Source organism: Onychostruthus taczanowskii, unplaced genomic scaffold (assembly GCF_017590055.1).
Source record: "Onychostruthus taczanowskii isolate IOZ18803 unplaced genomic scaffold, ASM1759005v1 scaffold66, whole genome shotgun sequence".
In the NCBI taxonomy this organism is placed as follows: domain Eukaryota; kingdom Metazoa; phylum Chordata; class Aves; order Passeriformes; family Passeridae; genus Onychostruthus; species Onychostruthus taczanowskii.
Genome location: NW_024504344.1, coordinates 240,703 through 261,514, shown reverse-complemented (window position 1 = coordinate 261,514; position 20,812 = coordinate 240,703). Strand labels below are relative to the sequence as shown.

At 37.6% G+C, this 20,812-nt stretch overlaps 1 protein-coding gene across 1 annotated transcript in view; it reads right to left on the bottom strand.

Annotated features, from left to right (window-relative positions):
* Positions 1-20,812, bottom strand: part of KHDRBS3 (KH RNA binding domain containing, signal transduction associated 3) — an 87,818-nt gene that overhangs the window by 28,779 nt on the left and 38,227 nt on the right. The window contains exons 4-6 of the mRNA XM_041420806.1: positions 19,411-19,557; positions 13,106-13,245; positions 2,515-2,707 (exon numbers count right to left, since the gene is read on the bottom strand). Coding sequence (XP_041276740.1) covers positions 2,515-2,707; positions 13,106-13,245; positions 19,411-19,557 — 480 coding nt within the window. The remainder of the gene's footprint in view (positions 1-2,514; positions 2,708-13,105; positions 13,246-19,410; positions 19,558-20,812) is intronic.

Genomic DNA, 20,812 nt, shown 5'->3' with positions numbered 1-20,812 from the left:
TTCACAGGCAAAACAGACCCAACTGAGGTAAATTAGCTTATTACCAATGAAATCAGAGTAGAATCATGAGAAACAAAAACTCAATTTAGCAACACCTTCCCCTGGCACTCTTCCCTTCTTTCCCAGTCTCAACCTCACTCTGAAATTCTCTACTCATTCCCTCCCAGCAATGCAGGAGATGGGAATGGGGGCTGTGGTGAACTCACCACACCTTGTCCCTTGCCCCTGCTTGTTCCTCCCCAGGGACAGGACTCCTCCCACTCTTCACCAGCTCCAGCATCAGATTCCTCCCACAGTGACAGTCCAACACAAACTTCTCCAATGTGAGCCCTTCCCTTGGGCTGCAGTTCTTCATGAACTGTTCCAGTGCAGGCCCCTTGCATGGCGTGAAGTCCTTTAGGAACAGACTGCTCCAGACTGGGATTTTTTTCCCTTCCTTAAATACATTACCCCGGAGGCAGTACCACCATTGCTGGGCTTTGGCTTGCCACCTTGGAGCTGGCTGGCACTGGCTCTGCTGGACACAGCAGAAGCTTCCAGAAGTGTCTCACATAAGCCACTCCTGCACCCCTCTGCTACCAAAACCTGGCCTCAAAAACCCAACACACTTCTAAAGGTTTCTCTGTAACCTCTCTGGGTATCTCAGTCTCCAAAACTTTGATGGTGCTTAAAATAGCTTTTGGTACCCCCCAGTGTTTCTGATGTTCTCATTCTACAGACACTTCTCAGTCAACAAGACCATATTGTGCTCAGGTTGGCAAACTAATGCTTTAGTATTAGATATAACTAAGCAGGAATTAGTAAAGAAGGCACAGAAATACTACTAATGACTCATACCATGTTCCCTTAACATGTAAAAGATAGAAATAAGACATTTAGATAATGTACTGCAAATGGACAAGTAAAAAAAATACCAAGCATCAAATTTAACACTGAACACGCAACACACCAATGGCTTATGCCCCTGCTAAACCTTCTTCTAAAGAATAAACAGACCACCTAGACTGCTTTATCAACTACAGCTTTAAGTACTATATCTAACTATATCTATCCCTGCTAAGGTATCTTTTCTGGAAGATAAGTGATCCAGTTCTAAAGCAATTTTTTTACAAGTTATTTAGTACAGCCCAATTTTCCTGTACAGTGCTATTTTTTAATTATACTCCCAGAATTGAAGCATACTTCAGGATACTGAGGCAAACAGCTGTTGCTTCTACACCACTACTATAGACACATTCTGTAAAGAGCAGATCGTAAAGAAATATGAAGTTCCTCAAAGAGGTTTCTATTCCTACCACCTCTCTGTGTGTTCTAGAATGTATGTCCTGGAAACAGCTGTACAATGAGGACTGAGTCCTTGGAAAGCATTGAGAGAGAACCACTTATTTGCAGTACTCACTTTGTCTAGTCAAGTATAACCAGGGAAAATTTAGGCACATTGTTAAAATATTCTTCCTCAAAATTAATGAACTACATTAACTTCTTCTGAATTTTTTTCAGTTGTACACATAAATGTTTACATTAACAAGATTGAACTTCTTCCCTTATACAGCTACAAGTCTTGTATAGAAAACTGGTTTTCTGCCAAAAGGGAAAAAGCCTGGTATTTGATTTAGATGGTTTTGGTGGGGATCTTTGGAAGAAGAAAGGTGATGGTAGGTAAAAGAAAGGATTAGAGAAAAGAAAAAAATATCTAAATAGCAAAGACATTTTCAGAAGCACAGAATCTCCTTTTTTGCTAGTCTAAACAATGAAGTCCAGACACATTTGGCAGCAAAGAGGGCACACTAAAACCTTTAGTATTAAAAGTATTGCCCTTGAGGGTATTATTTTTCTATAAGACTAAATTCATTTTTATCACTATAATTTTGAATTAATGATCTTTTTTCTCTATCTTACTGCTCTGTAAGTTCAATTTAAGTTTTCCTTACCAATTCATAACTGCATAATTTTGTCATATACAACATAAAAAGTATTTTGATATGATTCTAATGTTTAATACAATAAAATCAAGATGAATATGTAAGGCTTATTGAGATACATTGTGCATTGTAAAAATTTTAGGATTCGTTCTGAAGCTTTCATAAAAATACTTTACATGTCTAATCATTAAAGTACTACATGACCACAAAGATAGGCTTAGGAAGGAATATTAGAATATTATTCTGTTTTAGTTGAGAATTAAAAGTCTACAACAATAATGATTTTTCAGATTTTTTGGGAAGCAGAAACCTAATATTAAACATTTAAGAGGCACATAACTATTTTGCCAAATGCACTGTAAGTGTCTTTATGGAGGTGTATACATATAACCCGGTATATTTTTTTTCTTTTAATTAAACAGTTCAAGCCTGAAATGATAAAGAGAGATGACCACATTTGTCAGAGATGCTGGGTGCAGCACGCACTTAGTGCTAATTACAGAGACTGTACAGAGTTCTGAAGGGATCTGACCTCTCCAGAATGACACAACGACACATGCTCCATGCACAGCACATCCACAGCTCCACTTACATATTCCCCGTAGGTCTCCTGTGCCGGGGGCGGCGGCAGGGGCCGGTACCCTGCCGGGGGAGGAACTCCTCGTGCTCTGGGTGCCAGAAGTCCCCGGCTCCGACTGACTGGTCCTCTGCTGGGAGGGACTCCCCTGGGAGCTGGTGCCCCTCTGGGCACTCCTGCTGGTGGTGGAGGCACTCCCCCACGGCCCCTGCAAACACACAGATGGCTGGCCATTAAACACTATACCCAGGGCCTCCCTTCCAACGCCTCCCTCCCCCATATCACGGCAGTTTTGCTTTGCTACAGCCAGAAAAAGTTCAGAAGAGATTTAGAGTTTGTCCTTTCTCTGTAGGCTTAAATCCAACTACACGCGTTATGCAAAAAATTGCTGGAAGATACAAACTCGACATGGGATTCAGTGATGAGCCTTGCACTGACTTGAGTCATTCTCACACACTCAGACACACCCAAAACAATCTTCTGGAATCAGTCAACTTCACTGGAATTTGACTTCTAGTATGTGAAACCACAAGCACAGAGTAACAGCTTCATTTGAAGGTGTCAGGCAATATCACACTCAAACCCTGCACAGAAGAATCAGTTGCCACTCCCTTCTGATCCCACGGAAGCGTCTGAACACAACCCAAAAATCACACTGGTTGTGAGACACTGAGTGCATCACAAAAAGTACATTTTCTTCTGCTTCTGAAGAGAGTTCCATCCGTTTCAGGAAACATCCAAAAGTAATAAAATGTGCAGGGTCATGATAAGATATAATCTGATGTCCTACATGCATTTAAGAACACTAAATAACAGCATATTTGGTATAAAAATTCTGAAAGCATGATAGGCACTAACTTTCATTCCATTACTTTGGACATTTAACATACGGATGAAAAATAGGAGACTTCAGTTGAAGCAGTTTTCAAAAAACATTTGATCCATTTAGAAGTGGCTTTTCCTCCTACCTTCTTGTAGTAAAGAGAGAGACTTAGAGGTACAATCTGTGAGAAATTTGCATAATTTACTCTCTTTTAAATAGGACATCTAAAACACTGATAACAGACATCTCCTTTTTAAGGAGATAATTTCAACCCATGGACTATAATTGAGCCTGAATGACTGCTGTTGGCAAATAAATTGTTCCAAAGAAGTCAGACCCTTATTATACACTGTAACAAATACATAGAAGGAAACAAGGCACAAGCTCTACTCTTTCTACCTACTGAGCCATTATCTAATTAATCTCAAAACCAGTAATTGAGTAAAAATGTCCTGATTTCAGTAGAAATTTCCAACTTGAATGCCATGGTAAAGATCCAGATTTGACCTTATGACTTCCTGTCCCATTTCATACAAGCCATATAATATCATATAAATAAACCAATCAGAAAACAAGACAATTTTACCACAAATAAGCAGTATTTCAAAAACTGCATCACTGAATGAGGAATGCAAAAAATGTAAATATACAACCAGGACAGATTTTATTAATTAAATTACTGATCAATACAAAGTCACAAAGTATTTTAAACAAGCCTATAGAGTAAGTGATTTAAAACTGTGCTTGTTACTTGGTTTTGGATAATCTGTAGAATGCCTCCTCAGGACAGGGTACCAGCTGCTTATTTGACTTCATTGTAGTGGGGGCAGGGGTGAGCAGTGAAGTTTCCAGACACAGCTTGCTAAAGTAATATAAAGAAATAGCAAATGTGATGTCTTCCAGGAGAAGCCAGAGAAAGGGAAATGAATCTAATGGCTTGGAATATAGTCAATACCAAGTCAAACAAAAAGGAAGAAGGTCAGTAAAAAGACTCAAGAATCATTAGGCACAATCATGACAGCATCCTTAAGGCAGGGTGCAAGTGAAAGCAGGAAATGGGATAGGCTGAAACACATGGAAAACTATTTAAGGGAAGAAAAAAGGCACAGTTTTTCAAGCTACCATAGATTTATTCTTGAGAAGTAATTAGAAAACCAGATCCATGTGACGAGGTCTTTTCTGCATTTCAAAAAAAAAGTTAATAGGATTGGAAAGGTGATGGGTGGGAAATAATATTTCTCTTGTATATGACATAATTTTTGATCTTAACTTTTCATAAATTTGTTCTTTCCTCCTACAGGACCTCTTAATCTGAGATGTATGGTTCTCATGGTTACTGCACCAGGCTGCAGGAGACTGGAAAAGCACTGAGACAGAAAACCCAGTGACAGGAGAGTTCAAACAGCACCACACGGATTTGAGTTGTATCAGGTTATGATGCCATGAGGAAATTTTTAGAAACAGTAAATTATTTTTTTTTTACTTGCATAAAAGTTTGTAAATTGTAAATCATTTTAATTTAAGAATTGTTATTTTTAAAGAAGTTATAGGGGAACTAAAGAAGCTTGACAGACATTTACAATGAACAGACTCAAAATATAGAGGAACCACTTGAACAGGAACCTTTGCACACCTTTGAAAAACAACATATCTGTTCAGGTATTGATTAATTTGAAAAGGGCAGCTACACAAATTATGTTTATAAATGCTTAAAAGAGTAAAATGTGCATCTATGATATTGGAAGACAGCAATTCTGTGGGAAGTTAGAACAAATACACAATTATCAAAGAAGAAAACACTTGAGAAAGGACAATAGGAGCTCAGTAAGGCTAGAACAGGTTTTAAAAGAAACATCACTTAAAAGGCTGAACCCAACTCTAACCTCAAAGGAAGAATCCTAATAAAACAAAATACTCAGAAAAGCAGGTCCAAGTTAACTGAAGTCCTTCAACTGTCCCAGAATCAGAAAACCTCCCAGAGTGAGCCTCAATCATCAGAGCACATCAATTCGTATATATGAATGTCTACATGCATGTGTACATTAAGGTTTTGCTACACTGAACAAGTTCCTCATGGTAGAGCTGTTCTTACAGTAATCCACTGGATAGTGCTGCCAATGCTTTAGAGACAAATAACAGAACTAAAGAAGCAAATAAAAATATGTGTACTATTTTTCAATAAACTGCAACAGAGGTTCAGATGCCTACTCTAATTTGTAGTTGAATCCCAACCTGAATGTTTTAGAAAAGAAAATTGCTAAAAAATCTAATTTACAGGAGGAGACACTTGGGAGTTAATACCTGCACACATACAAATTTATATATCCTACCACTGCACTAAAGAATAGGTTCTGCACTATGACTGCCTACAGAACATCTAGAACTAAGATTGGTCCAGAGGTCAGGACACAAAAAAATACAATTTTAGAAAATGTAGAAAATGTAAGAGTGCACACAAAACTTCGCTACTCAACTGTGTGTATTCACAGACTTGTTTCCTAAATCAGCTTCTTTCCTAATTAAAAAAAAAAAAACAAAAAAACAAAAACCTTCCAAACAAAATAACTGGAGGTGCATCAGAAACTGTGTCAAAGATGACAAGCAGTCTAGAACCGTTCACATATCAGGAACAATTAAGAAGATTAAGGCACTTCATACCATCAATGACAATTGAGGCTTATTTGATGGGTCCAACAGAAACACCAGCGGAATGGAGAGGGCTGAGGGGTGCCCTCAGCACAATCTACCCCTTCCTCAGGGGGATCAGTGGAACAGGAGGTGCTGAGCTCCCCTGTAGTGACCAGACACAACACCAAACAAAACTGAATGAAGCTGAGTTTGAAATTTTGTTCTTTCCTGGACTTTTCATCTCCTAATCAACTACTTTTGAGGGGGATCCATCTGCTTCCAAAGACTCTGAAGAAACTGCACAGAGGGTCTGTTCTCCACTCTTTCCTCTCTACAACTATCTCACCTATAATTGAAAGAATCTTTGTTCAACTGCTAATAATTAGAACAATTATTTTACATATTTCATCCCAGCTCTGTTTTATCATATTCAAAGATACCTTACCATCAACTCAAACTTCTCATGGCTCCTAGACAACTTCCACTGTTTGCTTCTTTTCCCAAGGACATCCTTGTGCTAGCCAAATTTCAGGTGCCACCAACTCTCCTTGCCTTTGCTACCAGACTGCTCATTAGTTTTATTTCCTTTATAAAACCTTACACATTATCAAAGCTGGTTTGTCAGCCTATTGTCAGCCTTGACTACCAGCTCATTTTTTAAAATACAAGAAAGCTAAATCTTTGTCTTTATTTTCCCTCCTCTCTACCACAGTGTCACCTCTGTCCCTGTAAGAAATCTTTCAAATGTTCCCAATAAGAACCCATTTGAGTAAGAACCCATAAAAAACTTCTTACAGTGCTGAGTCCAGGCTGATGGCATGCACTGAATAATAAGCACTGAACCTCCCACAGATCTGTCTCCAAACTTTTTGAGAACTTTGATTGTGCAAATACTTTGGAACAGGGTTAGAGTGTCTTTTTTTTCAGGAAAGGTGAAATAAAAAGGTCCTTGCCAAAAACCTCTCAGAGTATGACACTGCAGTACGCAAGTGCTGGAGCATCACAGGGGACTCTAGCATTTAAATTTCTTTTTGCCTTGTTTTTAAGAAAAACTTTAAGTACTGATTAACTGCAATTTCTACCAAACACACACTAGTATTTAATTATTGGCAGTAAACAGACTCAGCAAATCCTGTTACCTAGCCAGGTGCTGTTATTGTCACTTCCAAAAAGGCTTTAGCAACAAAATGCTCAGCTATGCACTTCAATCCATTGTCCCCTACTCTCAAAGAAACATTTTATTGCCAGATTATTACTGCTTCAAGAAAATTTGAAATATTTGTTTCATCTTTAAAATCACTTTGGGCTTGACTTTCTTGAATTTATTAATCTGGCAGTGTTGAATCCAGTGAAGAAGTTAACCCTTCTCCATTAAACACACAAGTAATTTAGATTGTTAAATTCTGAATGGTTCTACTCCCAAAGCTGGGTAATTGTCTTGTAGGGTCTGCATTAAAAAAAAAAAAAGCTTTTATATCTGGGCACCATGGACTGGACTTAGTAAAGCAATCCCAGTAACTCAATATCTTTTCTTTCATGACAAAATGGGAGGAATAATCTAATCTAACTCATGTACCACCTCATCCCTTGAAGATATTGTCATGAAAGCTGTTTTTGTTGGAATCTAACTCTCATGACATTATTTCATTACTTGCACTTGCAATTCAGTGTATGAGGAAAAAGAAAATATAAAGTGAAGCAAAATTTCTATAAAACTATAAACACAGTAGAGAAGGGGAGAAAAGCCTCTAACAAAAGTGTCAGAAGGTGCTAAAGTGATTTTTAAACACTGTGGAGTAATGATAGATGATGGTTAATATCTAGAAATGTGGAAATGCAAAGTCTATCTTACTGTGTCCACTTACAGTATTACTTAAGTATTGGATTTTGTGATTAACATCTCATTGTTTGAATTCTGAATTTATTGTGTAAGTAAGAACATTTTCAAGAAAATCTAACACCAAAATCTAATGCCACTTAGAACGCTACCCAATGCTATACTCAAAATATTTGTGAATGTTCAGAAGGAATTCACAAGTACTGATCTATTTTCCACTGAAATAGTATTTTACAACTTATACAACTTAGATATTTCCTCTTTGGCCTTTGTTAGAGATAATATTTGACATTTCTACATTCTACTAGTCCCACAGTGTTTCTAGGATTTATTTCCAGTAAACTAACTTACTGCCCTTGCCCACAATAGCAGGCACAGCATCTCATTTACACTCATCTCCAGCTGCCCCCAGCAACAGCCACTTCCATCATTTCATTTAGCATTTTCTCTGCTCTAGAATCACACTGATTTTTATTTCAAGTTTAGCCTATCACTGGATGGCTGAGTAAGTAAAATTATCCTGATCATGAAATCCCAACTAGAATCAGTTCACAGCTTTCCTTCACTTTTAGTGAAACAAAAAATTGGAAGTTAATGGTATGAAGATCCTTTTCACTATCTCCACCAAGAAATATTAAATGGAAGAACACCTTTAAAATAAAATACTCGCAAAATTTAGGACCAGTTCTCGAACACTACATTCTTCAATGAGGAAACACTTGAATTTTTTTAATTTTAGCATTCATAGTTCTATATATCTGCAGGGATTTACATGTTCAATAAAAATATCTAACAAATTTGGTTACCAGATGTTGATATATTATCTACATTTGAGGACAGACAGCTATATTCAGTGTTCCTCAAACAATAAATATTTTTGTTTTATATTAGGCATCTGCAAAATAACAGACTGGTTATTTCAGTGCTAGCATTTTAAAATACGAAAACACTGATATCTGGATACAACTCAGATTCCTGACTTTTCATCCTTCTTGAAGAAAAAAAAAACAAAAACAAAAAAAAAGAGCCACCATTGAGTTAACACTCTTACACAAGTTTTATTTCATATTAATATTTCAAAACAGTAACACATATGTTCATGTTTCAATTTTGTGGAAAATGGGCGATCACAAAACTAAAACAAAACATGGTGAACATTAATAATATCTGCCTTTGGCTAGATCCTGAGCTGGCTTTGTCAAATATTTATTTTGTGCTACATAATCTTTTGCACTTCACTACCTACATGCTCTCAAGAAAAAAAGTGATTCTTCAAAAAAAGAAACCAGCTCATTCCAGACGTGGCAGGAAAGCAGCTGGAAGTTGTGAACACACTGCAGCAGTGATCCACATCAGCTCACCTTGCTTCTAACATGTAAGACAGCAAGTTCTAACTCACAACTTCTGTAGAAGTTTTCTTTTTCCCCAGACAGTGACAGTCATTCAACCATTAGGACCCCAGCCATGCACAGACTGAAATATGAATAATAAATGGAAAAGTAAAAAAAACCCAAAAACCTCCACACCCTCAGAAATCTGCCATTTCTTTAATGAGACTATTGTTTTCAAATACAATCTCTCTTAATCTGAGGTGTGAACTCAGCCAGCTCTACCTTACTGTGGCCTTTCAATAACTAAGTGGAGCTGCTTATAAGAAAAAGAGAGTAATTTTATCAGGGTCCATACTGATAGGACAAGGGACAACAGCTTTCAGTTGAAGAGGGCAGGTCAAGATTGCACATCACAAAGAAATTTATGACGAGGCTGGTGAGACAAGACTGGAACAGATTGTCCAGAGAAGTTGCAGACGCCCCATCCCTGGAAGTGTTCAAGGCCAGGGTGGGCTTGGAGTAGCCTGGTCTAGGGGAAGGAGTCCTGCCCATGGCAAGAGGTGAAATGAGATGGTCTTTAAGGGTCCCTTCCAACCCAAACCATTCTGTGAGTCTAGCACTATTTTCTAGCTATAAATGACATGAAATGGTTCCCCTCATGCCACCCCAAGGTATCAAGGAACTTCTAGACAAATTCTTAGACTTATTATTGTCATCCTCTAGAATTTCACTTTTCTAAAACATCTCAGTTGGAGTCACAAATGAGTGATCCTTAAATTTTATTTTTATTCTTAAAATAGTGTGAAGTTTTAGAGAGAAATGCTGCTATAGCTACATAACCTCCTTAGAGATGTACATTAACATGTATAGAGTCATAGAAAGGTCTGGGTTGGAGGCGACCCTAAAAATCATCAAAGTCCAACTCTGTTTCCATGGGCAGGGACACCTTCCACTAGAATATTAATATGTGTATTTTAATCAGAAATCAAAATTCACATTTTGGTTGCTATCATTTATAAAGCACTGATTCAGGATGGGAATACACATGCACTAAAGAAACAATGATTCCTAAAGAGTCACATTTTCTAGTTTCACACCTTAACAGCATCACGTTAAACACCATGCATCCTTCTAAGCTTGCTATCACAATAAATTAAAAAGCAACTGGTATGATTATTTTATACTGTTGCCTCCAGAAAAGAATTTAGGATCATAATAAAAACAAAGGAATAAAACCAGACTTTTACCACTTTCCCATCTTGTACAGAAGAGGGGTTATATCAAAATAGTTAAAGTGCTCAGCATGAACACTATAGTAAATTCAAGTGCTGTGATTACATCTGAAGGTCATCTTTAACAGTATTAGAGACAAAAACTTGGGGTAATTTGGGGGCAAAGAAAATAGCTGCAGGAAGCAGCTGTATCCTCTGAGATCAATGACGAGAAAAGAACATTCCTGAATGTAAAGCTCGCAACACACACACAGCTCTTCCAGAACAAATTCTATCCAGTCACCCACAAAACCTTATTTGGCTCTAGAGTAATAAAAATTTAGTCATGAAAACCAGGAACAATCCAGAAAAAATAACAGAGTTGCTAAACCACAACCATTAGGAAATTACTTACCACACACAGTAATGTCTGCACATAAGCTAGAATTTTTGTACGCAAACACAAATATATGGCTTCCTACAAAATAAATTTTGTTATAGAGATAAAAATAGATTTAATAAGATGTATTACATTCAGTTCCCACATGTCTGATAAGGAGCAAAAAAGGCACAAATTAGTACTTCTCTTTTTTTTTTAACTGAAACTATTCAAGAGTAATAAAGGTTTCAAAAGTGGGAACTTAAACACACTCAACAGGATGTTTAATGTATAAAGGCTGGTATCATAACACCATTCTGCAGACTACAAAGAAAGGTTAGGATCAAGGTTTTAAACTTCATTTCGCAAGTCTTCCGAAGCTTTGCTTCAACTTCTCCTGGATATCTCAGGGATGCTGCCTATTGAAACTGTTTCATCCAACTCTGAGACAAAGCCTTTAAAGCTTTGCTTCAACAAAAGTATTATTCATTGAAATCCATTTCTGCTAAAAAAGAATCAGAGCTTTATAGCTGAGTTTGAGATCTTCAGCTCAATGGCTGTAGAATCTCAGTAGCAACAAAATTGAACTTCACTTAAGGAACATACTAACAGAGCACTTCAATTTGAGAGAAAAGTCTCTTGGAGTTTAAGACAAGGCTTGAAGTAAGGACAAGTCAAACAGACACCCTTTAACTTTCCTGTATGTGAAAAATGATGATGACAAAACCACAATCTTTTACTGTCATCTCCAAATCAAACACTAATAGCATTTAAATTTACCCTGAAGACACTTCAATAGTTGTAGACCAATTTTTCAGGATTCTGTAAGCTCTGCAACAGCGTATCTCTTGCATAAAATGCAGATTTGAAAAAATAATTTAACAAAATCCAGAGGAAAGAACTCGTGATGTTAGAAATGTAGTACTCTAAAAAACTATTTACATATGCATCTACTAGGTACTAACAGTGTAAACTAGATCTCAAGCTTTGCTGATAGGATCCAACCAAACAATAGCTTCTGTATCCCAGAAAAATTACCTGAAGGACATGGAAAATGAAATAAGCTTTAAATAGTACTGCAGATGTATCCATACTGGGAGTCTGTAGCAGAATCATTACAGACATCTGTGGCAAAGTTACAAACAACTATTTAAAAAACAAAAAATATTTGTGAAAACAACCAAAAAAAACCAAACCCCAAAAAACTCCAAGACCAAATGAGGTCTCCAATTTGAAAGAACTCTTGTTTGGCTGATTACAATACCAAGGGGTGAACCTTGGTATACAAAATTAACACTACTCAGAACATTAAAATCAAGAAAAGCAGTATATATGTTTTTATACAATATTACAAAATACAAGCACAACAATTTGATGATTGAGAGAGTTTTTTCTTCCAGCACACAACCCACAGTTAGAATAATTTCTTTAAATTAAGATTCACTCTGCATTGCATTTGAATCATTTTCAGGATAGATGTAACTGAGCAGATCTACATAAACAGAATATTTCCTTAGTGCTGCTTCTTCTAACATGCTTCATAATCTGAGGTAAAATGTTTCAGGGTATTATTAATTTCTGAGAAATGCATTGAAAACAAGAAATTAGTTTACAACTTGCATTCAGAAATGCAAGTTTCAAATTGCATTGACAAGACCTGTACACAAAACAGAAGAAAAGATCACCACAGTTAACAGTCACACTTAGGTGCTACAGCCACAATCCCTGTATTCTGTAACATAAACAGTTATGAACTTTATTTATCTCTCACACTTGAAAACTTGAAGGGGTTTCAACTGTCATCTCAGTACTGCAGTGGAAATGGGGGATGCTAGAGTAGAAATAATACATCTCCTGTGACAAATTACAACAGCAAAAGCAGTAGACTTTGCCTACTCCCAAATCAAACAAAAGCCACTTTTCACAAAGTGCCACTCAAAGAACAAAATCCAAATTCTACCTCCAGAGCACTTCTGTATCATTTCATCATGACTATGACAACTTAGTAGTACCATGAAAAAGAAAAGCACACTGTGTAAGTTGGAGATGCTGCCTGAAATTCACATCAGTTGAGGTAAGACAGATTTACTGCTGTCAGCTCCATAGGGCCCAAACACAGACTGCACCTAAGGAGCAGCTCAAGGCTAGAATGAAGGTGCTCACAGTAGGATTGAGCAACTCCTATGCTGTGCACTGCTTCTTTACAAAGGCAGCACTCAAGTTCCACAAGACCACTGTTAATTCAGCCCAAATGAATTAAACTTCCATCAATAAATGAAGGTTGTTTCTCCAATCTTTTGCTCTTCTTTTGGGAATCCTTCATGTTGCATTTGGGGGAGAAACTGTGTCTGAAGGGAAAAGCTTGAAATACATACATTCCAATGAAATTCCACATACCTGGACAAAGCAGGAACAGGTACTCCTCTTGCTCGAATTGATGCTTTTCCACGGACAACTGGAACTTCTGCACTTTCTGAGCCACCATTTAAATATGTTAATTCTTGCAGCTGTGCCTGTCTGATTTCATCATTGTAGTCCTAAAACAAGGGGGAGGAAGAGTGAGAAAAAAATCAAATTGTTTACCCATCACTCTCAGCAAACACTGCTCCTGAAAGTTTCCTCTTAAAAAGTTGAACATTCCACTGAAAAAGTTTAATGTACATAATAAGATAGGAATAATATTCAGACCAAACATTATTAGAGAATTCTATATAGTAACTTCCATTTTTTGCTCAGGCATGTATTTTTTCCTTTTGCATATATTTTTATGTAGCTTTAACAATTAAATGGCAAAGCTAAAATGCTGCAGAAATATGAAGAAACCACACAGAAAAAAAAAATCAAGATCCCATATTCTGAACTGAGATCCAGTTTGTATCTCCAGCTGTAGAATGTATAAAAGCAGGAAAAAGAGGAGAAAGAGAGTTGCAAAGGAGTAGAGAATAAATACATTGTTGAGAACAGCACATGAAAATGAAGGAATAGATTAGAAATCTACACTTTTAAAGTCAGGAGTTACAGAATAAACACAGGAATTCATTCAATACATACACCCACTGTTATCTAATAAGAAGAGCTCAAAATATTAAATTCTATAATATGCAACGGTAAAAATGCCAAGGACATATGGCTTATTTCTGTCTGCACAAATCCTCTACTCTCAAGGTCTAGCAAAAAGAAAGCTCAGGTCTTTACACACAGAATTAATATGGTACTTCTCAAGCACAGTTTTCAGGGACCTTCAGTCAACCTCCGAAATAAGCAGAGCACACAGGAATAAAACAGACCCAGTACTGAACTCTTGAGATATAAGTATTGTTCTATCATTTCTCTTCCACTTAAAGTGAGCCAAGCAAAATGCAGCCATAAAGGTGAATTAAAGATAACTGTTTTACCCAAGGTGCATCTGTACTAACTGAGTATCAAAATATTAATAGGTGCTCCCATAGGAACAAAGGGATACTTCTGATACAACAGCTCTTCTGCAAATCCTCCCATTTCAAGAAGGAAGGTTTGTTCTAACACCACTCATTTTACAATTCAATGACAAAACAAAGAATCTGCATCTCACTGCAAATCTGAGTTTATTACATTTATTCACTAGACAGGGACGAAAAGATTGTCAGGCAGTCTTAAAAACTTTGAAACATAACCCTGCATTGAAAGGAGATTAAAACTTCCATGAATTCAAATATCTCAATTATCCTTGAAACATTCTGCTTCTCCTAGACTTCTACAAATGGAAATAAAAAAGTTGTCCTTTATATGCCATTGCTGAAGAAAGTTACTGGTATTAAAAGAAGAAGCACCATAACAGCATTTTGTCCAAACTGCCTTAAATAGGTTCTGAAATTTAATTCCCTACTGCCCACCTAAGATCATCATCTATTTAGCAGCAGACAAAACACCAAATATGAAAAAGGTCTAGCAGACTGAAATAACTGTTTCAAATGGCATAATTGAAGCTTTTGAGGAATAGAGTCCATTATTAAATGGCCAGGACCCAATACATAATCAATCCATCAGAGGGAGTAGACTAAAAACAGGAAACTCAACAATATTCTGGCCAGCTACTGTACAGAAACCCACTTGCTATTTTTTGGGGGTTTTTTTTATTTTTTGTTTGTTGCTGGATCAGAAATGGCTACAAATGCAAAATTTTATGTCCTGTATAGAACAAAATGCCAAGAAACTGCCACCAACATACAATATCAAAGTTCTGACAGCCTGTATCAGATGCCCTTTATAATTTCGTCACTAAACATCTTTTTCAGCACTGTGCTCCTGGAAAAATACTTTTGATCATTTTATACTCAATTAATTTAATCCCTTACCAAAAAGGTGCTTGGGTTGCCGCTGTGTATGTTGGGTCCCTTTTCTTTTCTCCCTGATGCTTTCTCACTTTCCTGCAGCACATTACCAGACACAGCAGCAGCCTTAGGTCACAGAGAAGGGCTCCACTGTGCACAGCACAGAACAGAAAACATGGCCCTTATCACAGATGCCAGAGGCAGCAGGAGAATGCAGAGTGAAGGGGCAGTACAAGGCAGCCACGATAAGCTGCACTGTTGATCCATTAGACTCTGAAATGGATTCCTCAATTAAAAGTAGCAGACGGTCAATTTATGAATACTCACTGCTGGAAACAGCACACTTCAAGTCAAATTAAGCAGACAATAATCCTTTCCACACCTAGAAGATGGACATGGAAACCCTTTACACTGCATTCCTCCTCTGAACAGCTTAGAGCATGGGAGCACTTGAATTTTAGTCAAATGCTGGTGCTGAATTTCAACTGAACAGGTGTACTCTCATTTTATGAATAAATTGCCTACCCTGACTAACTACAGTCTTATCCAACCATCCAGGGTGCACTTACATCAAGATCCATGCAAGAGATTTTCATCCCACAAGTCCCCTTACTTACATGATCTAACTAAACCTCCTTTAAAATTTCATCTTTGATTTCCACCCAGCCAGATCAACACAACGGCAGCAGCTCTTCTTGGGATCACTCTAGCTTAAGACCTTGTTTCAATTTATCACTCAAACCATTAGCAAAGCTATTTATAACATGTTAGGTCCCTACAAAAACCTCTGCAGCTTTGCAAAGCACTCAAGTATATCTTTATCCTGACAGTGAGCAATCAATAATTATCAGGTTTCCAGCCACCTTTTTACACCTTCCAGCCACTTGCCAGCTTACTTAAGGAAAAGTCTGTGAGAGCTTCCAAAGGCCACCAAGCTCTTCAAAATGCCATTAAAAGCTATTTCATCACCACATCTTACAAATCAAATATGCAGAAGGTAGGACAGGCTACAGGATAAGGTTGTGAATCCTGCTCACATTTTCATATAACTGGTATAGATTGTTCTCTCAAAGACATTTCTATACTTGGCTTTAAAGACAAGGAAAACAAGAATCTCTGGTGACCAAAGGCAAAGGGTAATTAGTGCTTTATCTGTCAGAAGACAAATGACTGCCACTACTCAAAAATTAAGCAAAACAGGCTAAGTTCTAATGGCCAAAACCACCATAGTCACAGAATCATAGAATAGTTTGGGATGGAAAGGGCTTTAAAGACCATCTCATTCCAACTCTCCAGCCATGGGCAGGGACACCTTCCACTAGACCAGGATGCTCAGGACCCCATTCCAGCCTGGCCTTGAAACCCTGGTATAATACAGGGGCAGGTGAGGTTGAAAGTACCTGGCTTTCTGACCTGACAGAAGTAATTCTGAGATAACCAGCATCCAGGACAACACCCAACAATCTAATACTCAAACAAGAGTGCTGACCAAAGAGTCTGGCCAGAATAAAGGGAAGAACTAAAGAGTCTGGCTAAGTTAAAGGAAGGTAAAAGAATATACTTAAAGTCAGAAGCCACAATTCCAACTGCAGAAGAAAGGTAAGACTCAAGGCAGCATAAGCATAGCCAAAAATACCCTCAAAACCAGTTTTTATGTTTTGTATTGAGTAATGCCAATAGTTTAAATGAAATTACACCACTGCAGCTGCTTGAGGTTAAATTTTAATGCAAGGATGCTTGCCCATGGGTCCGAAGATCCAATAAAAGAGGCTGAGGCATTTTTCCTCTAGTCAGCTACCACAAGGATATTCTGTACTTTCCATTCTAGGACCAAATGTGATGTTATGTTCAGCACTGATCTGAAAGATGAACAATAACCACATTCATAAACTGGGTCTAGCATCTAAAACTGTAGGAAGTCATAGTGACCCTACATTGTAAGGAGAATGCAAATGATGATCATAAACAAATATACTCATAGCACGACATCTTTCCTGAAATAAGAGGTAACTTTTTAAGAAAGCCACAACAGACCTTGGGGGGAAAAAAAAAAAAAAAACCAACAAGTTGCATTTGGCAGCAGTGAACCAAACAGTGGGGGCGGGGGGGGCGGCGGGCAGGCAAAAGAGATTAAGGCATTTACAGCAATTCTGATAAGCTCACATTTGAAAGCCAAAGGGGAATTAAGACAGTGTTGGTGTGATCCCACAGTTCAGGAAAGATTATGTAGCATCAGTTCAGCTCAGTATAATAAAGATGCAATGATCAAAAAATAAAGATGGAAAAGTGTATAACCACCAGTCAATGGAATTGCTCATTACCAGTCTGTAATTCTACTGGCTTAACACACTAATGACCAGGTTTTGATAAGCTTACTTCATTTACAGCAACATTAGGGAAATCAAGCTCAATGAGGAAAAATAAGACCTCTGATGAAGGGGGCATGGGGATCAGGCATATCCTTCCTTCCAGCATGTACAAGAAGCATTTATCAAATTGGACATATTTCTATCTAAAAAAGGCAGCTGTTTGCTGTCTCGAATAGCCAAGAACTTAATTCTCCCTTATCTCTCCACACCATTAAATCATGAATCTTGTAAATAGAGTAACCTTTGACATTATGACAGCCCAGCATTCCTACAAATATTCTGTAGAGTATCCCCTGTCTGAGCTGTTAGGACGTCTGAACAGTAGTGTGCTCATTCACCTCTTTTCATATGCATCAAGAAAAAAGCAGTTTGGAACCTGCAGACAAATATACAATGTGATGCTTGATTTTTTGTAAGATGAGAACATAATGCCCAGGACATCTTTGCTTTTTAACTGTCCTAAAGTACATCTACATTAGTGTTATTTCACATCAGGACATGTTCCTACTGAACCTCCTGATGACTATCATTTATCATCATTTTGTTCATACCACAGTGTAGTATTGGGGCACATGAACTCACTTCATTCAGACAAAAACTGGTCAGAAGAAACAGTCAAGGAGCACACAGCTCCAGTCTCCTGGAGACTTAGTTTCATAAAATAGCTTGGGTTGGAAGGGATCAAGAGGGATCACTTAATTCCAAATCGTGGCCCTGCACAGGACACCTCTAGAATCCCACCATGTGCCTGAGAGTACTGTTCATTCCTTGAACTCTGTCAGGCTTGGTGCTTTGACGATTTCCCTGGGGAGCCTGTTCTGGTGCCCAGCCACTCACTGGGTGTTTTCACAGATGTGGAGTAGGTTTGGTACAAGCTATAATTCCCAAAATACACACAGGAGCACCAGCAGTTAAGTCAGCAGCACCAACTGCACAAGACACAATCCCAACTGGTTCCCAGTATGGCCACTTTGGCTCCACTCAGACACTTCCAAGCTGTTGTCACTCAGACACATGCATCAGGAAACTTTCCTTGGCCAAATCCCCACAATTCCCAGATCTGACACAAATAAAGACTAACACTTGGGTAACATTTTCCGCAGTAAAACTAAAAAGAAGTCAATGCACCTTGAGAATGCTTTGCTTTCTATATTATTCCTTTGATCACCCATAAAGGCTGAAGAAATGTTCACATAAGAGCTAAAACAGTTGGGAACTTCACAGAAAGAAATATCACCTCAAGTGCTCCAGAACTTCCTAAGAGAGACTGGATTTTTTCAAGCAGTTTACGATTGAAAAGAAGTAAGGTTGCTTCTTACATGAGGAGCAGACGAAGTTACTTTCTTATAGAAGACATTAGAAACCCATTACCTATATATATCCCAAACTTGGAGTACAAAATTGTACTGGAAACCAGATGTCATTTTATACACCCATACAATGGAAGCTGAAGTATACACCAGAGAACAAGTATAGCTCATGAATCACTGGTATTGTGATAAAAATGAAGATACAAGATAAACCTGTATTGATTCTCAGCACTCAAAACCAGGATTACAGGTGAGAGAAACACTACAGCTTCAAATGTATTAATTCTTAAACAGAACTGATGCTTCACGTGTACAAAGAAAACATTAAAGGCACATTTTACAGATATTTGCAACTATTTGTAGTCTATGATACTTTGCATATGACTAGTTAAGCAAGAATAGGTTTCTCTTTTACTGTAGGTCAGGTGATGAGATTTGTGTGGACTGTTACAGATTCACCCAGTAACTGCCTGTATCAAAATGCAAAGTATTTGATAATCATAATTTCTTTCACAAAGGAAATCAAGCAATATGACCTGACCAATATTGTGCACTGTTCACAATCATATAACAGTTTGGGTTGAAGGGACCTTAAACATCATCTAGTTCCACCCCACTGCAGTGAGCAGAGATACCTTTGCTAGACCAGCTTACTCAGTTTTAGAGATAACATTTCTCACTCAAGAATTCTCATTAAAATAAAAAATACTTACAGGAATGAGGAACTTCTTAATTTCTTCCAATGCATGTCCCATTCTGGCATATGCTTCTGCAGGTGGAGCAAACACTTCAATTAAAACATGCAGGTCATCATTTAGGTGGAAATACTTTGCCTCTCCACTTTTTCTCAACTCTTCCTCCTAGGAGATAAGGAAAAAGATTGGTTTTACACATTCTTGTTTGAAACATTGTAATGCAAATGTGGAAGTTTCTCCAGAAGAATTTGCAGACACTGTTCACTCATGTTCAGATGTCTGCAAATAAAAATAATGCAAAGTAAGAGCCAACAGCTTCTGCTCACATACAGAAATTGTAGCACAAGCAGGAATGCTTCCAAGAGTTTTCCCAGGTGCAGCAGTTCCATGAAGAAGTCACTCTTTTCTTGAAAGTAAAGTCTACAGAAACAGGTTTGATCTAATATTCCACAAGAGCAAGCTTCTTTTACCAATATTATTTCAATCTCAGTATTACTATGTTGTTCTCACTGAAGTTTTTATCCAGTGAGTGGCATCCTTCACAAAACTGAGCTATTTGGACATAAAGCTAACAGCATATGAAATGAGGGAAAAGAACATTAGCAAAAACAGTTCACCAGCTATTTCAGTAGCAAGCTTATGTCTTTTATCTTCCTTCACCCAACTCACTTCAATGACTGCAAAGCTGAGTTCAATGGAGTAAAGCAGAGCTCAGTTCTCAAATACTGACATTCACATGCAAAATATTCACAGACCAAAAGGGCAGCACTTGCTTTTTTCAGGCTGCCCCTCGCCCGTGTGTACTTGACTGGTCCAAAGGGATGAAACCAGCACTAAAAATAATTTCATTGTTTTACCAGACAACACTATATCAAATAATTAGCAGTTCTGTTGTCTAAAAAACTAACACTCCCCTGCAGCTTCCTGTATTTGACAAGCACCAGATAAGCACTTCACACTTAAGATTACTAAAATTGTAAGTTGCAATGATAGCTGAAATCTCCCCTGCACACCCCTAATTATGGGTTGAGGTTTATATGTGACAATCCATTTCTGCTCCTCATGAATAACATTCTTATCAACATGATTTGCTTTTAATTATGAAGAAGTTTAAAACAGAAAAAAAAAAGTCTAGATTGCTGTCAGAACACCCAGACCAAGAATATTAAGAGGTCACTCAGCAAGATTAGACTCCATCAGTAAGATCATTATTTTGTCAATAAAAATAAGAGATCATAAAAAATAGAAAGTAACCTAATATAAACATGACAGCTCAAACATATCGTTTTAATAGGAACTGCTTCTCAATTAAATACTTTAGGCACAGTTACTCAAAACATGAGCCACTAGCACTGGAAACTACTTGAGTTCTCCATATACTGGCTTTTAGTATGCACTTGCACCACACATTCCCTGTCCT